This window comes from Takifugu rubripes, chromosome 1, assembly GCF_901000725.2.
Source record: "Takifugu rubripes chromosome 1, fTakRub1.2, whole genome shotgun sequence".
Lineage (NCBI taxonomy): Eukaryota > Metazoa > Chordata > Actinopteri > Tetraodontiformes > Tetraodontidae > Takifugu > Takifugu rubripes.
In genome coordinates, this window is record NC_042285.1 from 10799629 (window position 1) to 10810535 (window position 10907).

General features: G+C 44.9%; 1 protein-coding gene across 1 annotated transcript; it reads right to left on the minus strand.

Annotated features, from left to right (window-relative positions):
- Positions 1-454: 454 nt before the first annotated feature.
- Positions 455-8344, minus strand: fscn2b (fascin actin-bundling protein 2b, retinal). Its single transcript, XM_003961328.3, has 7 exons — positions 7448-8344; positions 7051-7205; positions 6232-6958; positions 1557-1713; positions 1083-1204; positions 833-1000; positions 455-719 (listed from the first exon to the last, which is right to left on the minus strand). Exons 2-7 carry the CDS (start codon positions 7141-7143, stop codon positions 514-516), a joined length of 1473 nt encoding a protein of 490 aa, XP_003961377.2. The 5' UTR covers positions 7144-7205; positions 7448-8344; the 3' UTR covers positions 455-513.
- Between the last annotated feature and the right edge of the window lie 2563 nt (positions 8345-10907).

Here is a 10907-nt window from a genome sequence, read left to right on the forward strand (position 1 = left end):
GAACCTTATAACTTATTCTTGAAGGAAAAAATGGAGCCATCTTTAGCAACCTTTCCACAAAGGTAAATATCAAATGCTATACTCTTCATGCATATACTGCTTGGCTTTTATTCATTTTTAAATTTGCAAAGCAATGAAAAGTACTTCTAAAATGTTTTTAGGCTAAATGAAATATGTCATTTTACATTAAAAACATTTCATTTTGCAGAATCTGCAACGTCAGGACATTACTGCATGGCTGCTAGAGGAAGGAGAGAACAAAAACACCTCTGAAAAGACCAAACAAACCCTCTGTACATTCACAGTCAGTTTACTTTTTACATTCAAACCTTACTCAAAAAAACAAACTAACAAAAGAAAACCCACTTATAGTAATTAAAAAGTCTTTTGATTAATATTGAGTTCTTTTCAGTCTTCTATCAGCCAACTTATGGAGGGGTACAGTCTAGTCTGGAATTATTTTATTTAAGAGTAACTTGAGGTTCAAATGCAACACTGTTAATAGTGGAGGCTTTAATATTCCCACAGAGCTGAGCTGCTCAGACAGAGTCCATCTCCTTTCAAAGTACCACCCGGATCTCCATGAAGATATTTTCCATTTTTGCCGCGGATGGCAAGGCGACCGTGTTCTTGCAGCTCCAGAGAGAAATTCTCAGGCACTTCCCCATCAGAACACACAAGCCCAGCACTGTTCACATACCAGAACCGACCGTCCACACCTGTAGAGGTCAGAGGTTAAACAGCTGTGGAACATATGGGGCCTTAAATTAAATGGCAGGTTGGACTGTGCGCGGAAAAATTCTATCTTAGATCAGAACACATATAAACTGACCTTTAATGTGGTAGGCGCCATTACTGAACTGCAGAGTAAAGATGTCATAGATGGATCTGTTGGCGTCCAGCGTGTTGGCGTTCCTGTGGTGGCAGATGAATCCATGCTCGCCTCTCAGAATCAGCATGGGTCTGTTGATCAGTTTCAGACTCAGCAGATCATCCTCACCTGATGGAAAAGAAGGCAAAGTAAATGGTTGATGTGTACGTGAAAGAAAAGGGCTGAAGAGAACTACATATGTCTGTATCACCTGCGGAGTCACTGACTGCCAGCAGCTGGCCGTTCTTCTTAGTGCAGATGTATTTTCCATTATTAGCTTTGAGCGCCACCTTGCGGCTGATCCACTCCAATGAAAACATGGTGCTTGCTGACCTAAAGTTAGAAGTACCGGGTAACAGATAGATAGATAGATAGATAGATAGATAGATAGATAGATAGATAGATAGATAGATAAATAAATAAAATAACTCAGGTAATTCTATGGTTGACTTGATTTTGAAAAGCTATATTGTGTGATGTCTGCACACATTTAATGAACCATTGTCATGGAATTCTCTTTCTCAAGGCTGGAACATCTCAAGACTGAACATTTATATTTTCATGAGTATTATATGAGCATAATAATCACATCAATATGGAAGACACATCAAAAACGGTTCATAACATTAGAGAACACGCACAATCGATGAGAGCCTGCAGCTCTGATCAAAGAGGCTTCACTCACGCTTCAGTGGCTGTGCTCTGGATGCCTCCATGGGCCACCAGCGCCCAGTATTTCCCTTGTCTGGTTCGGAACATGCACTTCCTGGTTTCCTTGTCGAACTCCATCTGAAAGGTCTCCATGTCTGTCTCATCCTCCTGATTGGCTGCGAGGCTGACCCCTGAGAGGGACATGGCAAGTGCATCCTGGCATGAGCATCTTATCATTTCACGTGCTTAGTTTACAGTTGTTAGGCTGCAGGGTTGTGTTTAAAGCAGCAATAGCTGCAGAAAGCAACACGGCAGCTTGCTACTCTGGCCGCATTATTAAGTTTGGATTGACCCAGCATGAATGAGCTGGTAATCACGTCTGATCCTGGGATGCTTGGTCATTTCTAAGTAGCTCAAACTGCCAGGGTGCGACTGAGCTACAGAAACGTGCATTTTCTCTGTACGCACCTTGTCCATACTCTCAATAAATATCTTTGTTAGTAAAGAAAAAACAAAGACATTCACCGCAAGGCTGTGCACCAGATTTATGATCTATATATACATGAATAAACCTGCGATGTACTGTAATTAGGTTGCCAAAATGTTGGCATCAAACATGTTTGCATGAAAGATGCTTGTTTACAACAATGAATTAACAGATTGAGACGAGCTAAATCTCAAATTACATGCATCCCAGAATATCTCCAATTCAGTTCCTTAATCCTTTAATAACAGAGATTTGTGAGCATCCCCCCGATATCTTCCCTGGTCATCCTCTTCTGCCTCCCTCACTGGCCCCTCTTATCCGAGAAGCCTCCTGCCGTCACCCCCACCTCTGACCCAGCTCATACGTGCCCACATCACAGCGGGGATCTGATATAATCAGCTTTCAAGTGCTACCCGTCCAATCCCTCAATCCCTTCAATGAAAGAATGAAGCCAAAACAAGAAAAGACCAGAAGACTTTGGGATCCACCCTCAGCAGGATGTTCACATAATTGTTTTTGGAAAAGTTTCAACCCTCCATCTAACGGAATATGCGTGATCAAAATTGATGGCATGCAAAAATCTAAATTTACAAACTATACATGACTTTTGCAACTCTGAATGTCAATATCTGTTGCCTTGAGAACAGAAACAGACAAAAGCTTCTTTCATTTACTTATTAACTTTACAAAAGAATGATAACAAAAGCAAACTTGCACAAATCAACCTCTGAATCAGAGTTTAATGTCTGGTATCAGACGCAAAATGACCATGAAATGTGTGGCGGCCCAGCAGGGCTGCCTTTATTTTCAACGTTCAATTGCTAAAAAGTGTTTCAAACTCACAGTTTTCTGTTTTTGACACTATCCAGAATTCAGGGTGGATAAATGGAGTATGGACTGTATATATGTTGACTGTGGACCATTAATATTCAGGTGATACTGTGATGGAAAAGGACTTAACTAGTTAGGAATTCAGCAAGCTAATAGGTGATTTTTAAATCTAAAATGTTAATGAAAATGTCACTGGTTCATAGGGGCAGATGTCAGAATTCCGTGTTAAACCGTCCATCCATTGATTAATATGCAATCCTCTTGCTACTGAGGTCACCCTGATGCATGCACTTAATGTAAATTTACATAATCCCACGCAAATGCACATGCATATGCACGTGCACACCAGAGGCTGCATCAGAGTTTTGTGATTACCTACACATTTGATGTATATTTTACTCACGTTTTATATTAATATCATCGTTAGTTCTGGTGGCGTAAATGTGTTACGTTGTGATTGTGTGAGTCTTTGGGTGCCCCGCTCCCTGATGTGATATTTGAGTGTAGAAACTGTAGAATGAAAAAAATGTGATGACATGCGACAAAGATGTCATGGTTACTGAGCTACCAGGACACTTTAATCATATTTTATACACACCCCATAAACTAGGTATCATGAGGTCTTACATCTGGTGAAATTATCATTGATCTTAAGTGCATTTGAAGCATAAATTTCTGCCCCTCCACTCTACACCTACGCCTGGGGGCCCATCACTCCCATTCTCTCTCATCTCGACTCGATGTCATGCTTTGTCTACCTATTCCATGTGTCCATTTCACACTAATTCATCCCAGAAATGATCCTCCGACCGGGCTCAGCTGGGACCTCGTGGGTGCTATCTGATAGATGAAAGGCAAGGAGCCCAAGGAGGGAGAGAGGGACGGAGGAAGTGAGAGAATCGGGGGGAAAAGTGGCGGCGAAAGATTAGATATGGTGAAATGCAAGCCGGTGAAGGTGGGCTAGCAATAGGTTCACTGCTGTCCCTCCTTGCCGCAGCAGTTGACCCAAGCATGTAAAATAAGATGTCATCCAAGCGGAGCCCCGGACTACGGCGCGCTCATCAGAACACTCCCCACAGTACAGCAGCGGACACACTCAGCAGTAACATCAGCTGGGCCACATTTTGGCTCACATCCTATATCCAGCTCCACTTTCTTACCTGCAGTGTGCATGTGGAGCAAGCCTAACTAATCCATCAGCCATAGATGGCTATGACATCTATTATTAATGGTCAGAAGATGCCACTGTCTCTCTTGTCCTTATTTTCTTTTTTTTTTGCCCAACCCCCTCATCCTTTATAACTGCATTTCTATGGGTTTTTTCTTTTTTGGCCTTCAATCCATTCATTCTCTTAATCCATCGTTTGTCTCCCCCAGGATATATATGTGTGTCTCCACATGCATCATATTTGTATGTTTCCACATGTGTTTGGTTCTGATGGAAAGGTTGGGTCTTTTGCTGATTCGTTCCTTACGTTCAGGGCAGAGTGTGACAGTAGGAAGTGGAGGTGATGAGGGACACAATGTCAGAGCTGTGCCACACATCAGGGAAGCATACAAACACACACACACACACGCACGCACACACACACACACACACACACACACACACACACACACACACACACACACACACACACTCTCTCTCTCTCTTACATGTATGCTTCTCACTGCTTTATTAAAACCTTCAACACTACATAAATATTACTAAATGCAGCTTATTAACACTCATCAACACATTTTCAGCAGCACATCAGCACTGAGTGAGGTCAGAGTTAGTCAGTCTATTTGGGACCAAGCCGACCAGAAGCTTTGGCCCCAGGTGAGATGCAGCTCGGGTTTCTGAAAGCAGACCCCCCCCCCCCATCACCACTACTGCCTTCCAGGAACAGGGCTCTCAACTTCATTAATAATTCAAAACAAAAAATGCAAAAAAAAAAAGAAAAGAAAACAACACATCACCACTTGCCCCAGCAGGGCAGTATGGCTATGTGTGGGCGAGTGCATTTGGAGGAAGATAAAGCTTTTGTTTGTGCAGAACAAGTGTAGGATGGAGGAGAAAAGAGCGCAAGCATGCAGAAAGGGTTTGTGTTCTTTGGAAGCACTCTATACGTTGTATAGTGTGCGCTTCTGTGCATTCTTTTCCTTCCGCCTGCTGCTCCCACAGCTAACTAGTACAAAGTGTGAGTGGTTCAGTTACAGCACCCGCGGCTGAAGAAATTCAATCCCTCAGACAAGAATCTGTAGCTTACGTATGGGTGTCATGGCCGAGAATGCCAACAAGGATTGTTGGTGTATGCTAATCCACCAAAACTCCAATTTCAAATGAGAGCAGCAAACCATTCCAACGATCAGCAACTGGACACTTGGCAAGTGGTTTCAGTGTTCTTTTGGTTAGCTGAAATATGAGCATCGCCGTTACGCTTTTATAGTGTGCACATGGACTATAGGTCCACACGGACTAATCCATCAGAATAGGAGCACTGTGTGATGCCTACTGTACGTGCCGGTCGAATGACACCCTCTCACAGGCCTGACATGGGAATAAATACACTGTATTATACAGAATAAGCATATTATTGCACGCCATTTCAGTTAAACAGCTGTCGCGGCGAGCCTGGAGGGTGTTAACATTTCCACAAAAGCTGGGAGGGACATTTGAGAAGGAACAAAAGGGGACTACAAAAAAAAAAAAGCTATTGGGCTTAGTCATCTTAGGACTTGTGTCATGTTTGCGTCATTTTCCTCAACCCTTTCAGGGATTTTCCTCTCTGGCAACACAAGAGTTTAACACAAAACTCTTGGCTCAACTCATTGCAATTGATTTCCCCCACACAGGTTTGTGCTTAACCCCCAAAGATCTGTTATTTGACCCTCTAATTTATCGCAGCTGCAAACCTAAATCACTCGCAAACAACAAAACAGATTGTCTCCGGTGTTCCGATGAGAGCGATAGTCTCCAATGTCCGTCTCATCTGTCCAGGTTTATCAAGAGAGAAGCTGATATCCAATCAGATATCAGTGCACGGTGATGCACAGACTACACTACCCATGATTACTCTGCATCGCACAGCTACCAGTCACTAGAGATTCTCCTGTTCCCCTTAACCATGAATATTCAGAATTAGTCAATCTTAAACTCCTAAACTTTGTACATGACTGTACTCTAGTAATAGCAGTTGTAGTTGTAGTGTAAGTTGTGTCTCTGCTTCATTATGTATGCGCTGGTGTGTAGGTCAGCATGCGTCAGCCGGGGGCTTGTGTGTCCATCCTCGGTGGCACAAAAGGTCATCCTCCTTTATTTAATATGACATTTAGGAATCTGAGTAAGACTTTAGGGCTTTGTGGGACTAAAATATCTCAAAGAGCTGACCATCCTGTTCATTCTTACCCTGTCGTATGGAGACGTATCGCCCGTTTGCCGCAATCAGAACCACCTGTGGGTGACTTTCCTCCAAGTCAAACAGTTCATCTTTGCCAGGCTTGGAGCACCGGCCCGCCCTCAGTGTGCCTGTGGGCCCCATTGGAGACAAATATTTCCCCTCGCAGTCTTTAAAGGCCAACTTCCCGCACTTAAACTCCAGCGTGTAGGCTGTGGTCCTCCCACTCTGCGTCAGGAGCTTCCCATCGTTGCCCAGGAAGCGCCCGTCGCAGGTCTTGAGGCAGTACTTCCCATCCAGGTAGACTAAGGTCAGGAGTGCTGAGACCCCCCAGGGAATGTTCACGTCCACGGGGATTTCGCCATCCTCCACAGAGAGCCGGGCGTAGCGCTTGCGGGCCATCGACAGCAGGTTGGCCTGTGGATGCAGGGCCAGGTGTACCGCCCACAGCTCGGCGTCCGTGATGACCTGAGCGAAGCAGGACAGGTAATCGCGAGAGCCGCCGAAGAAGCGGAGGTGCTGCTCCGACTGCAGGGCCCAGCGACCATCTGACTGAGCCACGATCTGGAAGCGGCAGTCCAAATTGTGACCGTCGGCCTCGCAGGTGACCCGGCCGTCTTTGTCGGAGGCCAGGTACCGTCCCAGGTGGCTGCGCAGGTAGACCACCTGTGTGTCCTGAAGGTCCTGCTCTAGAGTCCATATTTGCCTCTTCTTTAGGCTGGGTGCTGAGGCGTTCACCTGAAACAGGGGGAAATGTTCAGACAGCGAGCGAGAAGTACTTTATCACAACCAACAAAATGTCCGTACGCATTTCTTAAATTAATTTTTACCTTGAAGCCAAAGGTTTCAGCAGTGAGGTAGCGCCCCTCATGGTTGATCAGACCAAACTGAAGCTTCAGGGGATGATTTCCATTCGCTGGCATCTTCAACTGGGGATTCAGGAATGTGGGAGAAGGAAGAGGAAGACCATGGGAGGAAGAAACAGCTGCAAATAGAGTGGACAGAGGTCAGGAATATATAGAAGTAGAATAGAAGAATCAGGTTTTTTCGAAATGAGAATAAGGAAGGAGATGAAGTCATGTACACTGATGACATGAGAAAGACTTTGAAGACAGGAAATCAATTTATTAAGGTGCAGTACATACAGCACTAGTAAAACCACAAGTTCCTCCCCCACCCATGGCTTCATTAGACATTTTTCCAGCAACAGGCTCCTAATTTACTTACTGTGGTTTTGTGGCTCTGCACTCTGCAGTCTCCGCGGCTCTAATTCCAGCTCCTAGACTTAAGAGGCTTCTTTCAGCAAGCGTCCTCTTGTAATTCTGTCTCTCCCCTCGCCTTCTCCCGCTGGTTCTCTTGGTCCCCCCACTCCGCCACCACTCCTCGTCAGCTTAATCAAGTCGGAGGCAGCAAAGACTCAAGTCAACCTTGATCTTTCTTTAGACTCAGGACCGGCATCGGCCCCCTTTCTTTGCGGGCTAATTTGGTTCTTGACTACTCGTCACCAGCCTCAGCCTCCCTTTCTCAGCTCTTTTCCTTTTCTTCCGTTGAAGGCTCGACCACCTTTTCCCCTTGTCTGACCCTCCTCGGGGTTTTAGTTCTCGCACGTCCTTTGGATCACATGCGAACACTCTCACCTCCCTCCACCGTTCTGTTTGTCAGTCAAAGTTTTGATCAGTGGAGAAGAACGTCCCAGCGGTCCCACTAATTTTATGGTAGCTCGCTGAAGGACTCCTTCACTCCTTCCCTCCATACAAGCAATCCATCACAGCAGAACCCAGCGACAAAGGGCGCTCGCCTCTGTAATCTTAAACCTGTCTCTGTTACTTTTTCCTCCCATCCTTTTCTTCCTGCTCTGCTGCTCTCTAACCCTCTGTGTGTATAATCCTGCCTTTCTCTGACTCTCTGCTTTATTCTGAGCTTCTGCTCTTTGCCTCGATGTGCGACACTTAAAGACAGGTAAGTAGAAACAATGCAAATACACACACACATACACGCACATGCACATCAACACACAGTCGGGTAACCAGAGTACTCCCTGCTCCTTTGGGGTCGCTGCCTGGGTACGGCTCCACTTACTTGCCTATGCTTAGTGTTTAGTTACATACCTTCTCTGATTTCACGCTCTCTGGGCCACTTCTAATGGGAAATGTTTCCTCGAAGCCAAGGGAGCCGGTTTTCAGATTCGAATTTTGGAGATGACGTATGCGTTTAGGACAACGGTGAGCTCATCAACATATGGGCTTTTTGAATTAATGTGTGCACGAGTAGTTGGGGGTGTGTGCATGAGTAATCAACCTTGCCAATCAGCCTATAATTCCTCTTTGTGAAGTAAACAGACGTGTCTTTTCTAGAATCCATTTAATCCTCAAACCAATCATCGCAACCTGTATAATCTATCAGTACTGCACACACACACACACACACACACACACACACACACACACACACACACACACACACACACACACACACACACACACACAAACAACTCTCTATATGTTGGCTACGAGCATACACAAAGACTCACTGACCCCAGCAACATATATGTCAACATCTCACACACACACGAATGCTCATGCAGAGGTCAGCAAAGGGTCCCAGAGTTCATAGCAAACACCACCCACCCAAAGATTTACTCCTCTTGACCCAGACATGAACTGCTGCGCTTTACACAATACGCGATAAACAAAGCATGCACGCACACACACACACACACACACACACACACACACACACACACACACACACACACACGCACGCACACACAGACACACACACACATGCACAATATGATGGACATCCTAAAACCTCATCCTGGGGTTTCCTGTCATTAAGAAAAAAAGTTTTACAACCCGCTGTTAAATGATCCAATGAATTAGGTCAGTTAGAGAGGAGGAGGAGGAATCTTAAACTTCATCAAGGTTCCACATTTCTCACACATAGATCAACAAAAAAATACCTAATATAATAGTTATTTACCAGAGTTCACCTTTCTTGTGGTTCGCATCTGTATTCCCAGCAGGGACACATGAACATATGCATACTTACACACACATACTGTAAACATGCTGCAGACAGTGGGGGGAACGACAGAGGAGGAGACAGTCGCATGACTCACAAATCAAAAAATTCATATTGTGTTATTGTTATCAGTAATATTATTTTCCTCACTACCAATATTATCACTATTACTACACTTCCTCCTCATATGTATCCTATCTCACACATCATTAGCTCGCTCCCAGTGGCCCCTGGGGTTCCTTCGTCATCGTCTGCTGATGTCTGTGTGGTGACGCCTGTCAATAGCCAACCAAATGACCCCCCCCCCCTTCCCCTCACTCCCCAACCCCTCCCCCAACCCTTATTCTGGGACGATGGCTGTGCTGTGCCAGGTTCACCGTGGCAACCGTGGGATGGTGCTTCAGAAGCCATTACAGCGGTCCTCTGATGACACTCAAATAGCTATCATTACACCTCCTCCAAGGAGACAGAGAGGCAGGAGGAGGGAGGTGAGAAAGGGATGAGAGATGAGGCACAGAGGGAAAGAAGGGATGGACAGAGGAAAGATTGGAGGGACGGAATAAGCAGATGGAGAAAAGGTGAAGGAGGTGAAAAGAAGGGATGGGAAGGGAGCATGAGAAAAAAATTGGAAAATTACATAAAGATGTAAGAAGCTGGGGAAAACGGAAGAAGGGATGAGAGAGAATTGAGAATTCAAAATGACCGCTGTACGTTAACAGCCTCCAGCCCTTTTCTACCCTATTAAGTTCTATTCTGCCATTACTTGGAGCAGTAGGGTGCTGCCCCCCCACCAAACACACACACAAACACACACACACACCCACACACACACACACACACACACACTCCTCCGCTCAGTCTTTCCCTCAGTTTCCTCATCGGCCTTTTTTATCTGCCCTGTGAGTTTCTCTCTCACATCCCTCTCCTTCAGTTTACTTCCAGAGGTTGTGAAGTGAATGAAAGAGAGATCAGCTGGATCAAATCTTTGAGTCCACTTCTTGCTGCTGTAGCAAAAGTATTCCAAAAGAAGCTGTTTTGCCGTGACTTTTCTTTGTTAAAGTCTGTCTCACTGTCAAGAACTGACTTTGTATGTCAAATATGAAAAAATCCATTTTGTAGTGCATTGTATAGCTTTACTTTGTTTAAGGAGAATATATCAGCCTTGTACCAGGGTCAAAACATGTTGATGACTGGCACTTAATCTCTGCAGAACATTGATTTGCATGAGGGGTTTACATTATTCTTTCAGTCAAATAGTCCGTTCTTTGTTTTGTTTAAAGTGTTTTGTGCGATCCAGCCAGTCTCCAAACATGGCAAGATGAGGACTGTAAAATATCTTCTGATATCCATTTTCCAGTCTCTACTACTTACATTATAAAAGAAAATGCAATAAAAATTCGTTTAATTCGCCCTTTTCTTTTCATTCCAACGACCGAAACACTTGCGTTGCAATTTCTCAAATCACCGCTAAGAGGCGGTGTAATCCTGTTGCTGTGCCTTCTTAATGAGCGCCTTGTCTGTCGGTCTACTTTGGGTGGTTTGAGAGAGGGAGGGAGGAGAGAAAGAGGGATATGAGAGAGAGAGAGAGAGAGAAAGAGAGAGAGGGAGGGAGGGAGAGAGGGAGAAGATTGATGCTCGGTTTGACGGAGTTGGTGCCTGTGTG

Excerpts from the sequence above, each read along its gene's own strand:
- fscn2b (XM_003961328.3), bottom strand. The coding sequence starts at position 7,143 with ATGCCAGCGAATGGAAATCATCCCCTGAAGCTTCAGTTTGGTCTGATC. Across the intron at positions 6,959-7,050 it reads CTGAAACCTTTGGCTTCAAG|GTGAACGCCTCAGCACCCAG; the intron begins GTAAAAATTAAT and ends CCCCTGTTTCAG. Across the intron at positions 1,001-1,082 it reads GGCAGTCAGTGACTCCGCAG|GTGAGGATGATCTGCTGAGT; the intron begins GTGATACAGACA and ends CTTTTCCATCAG.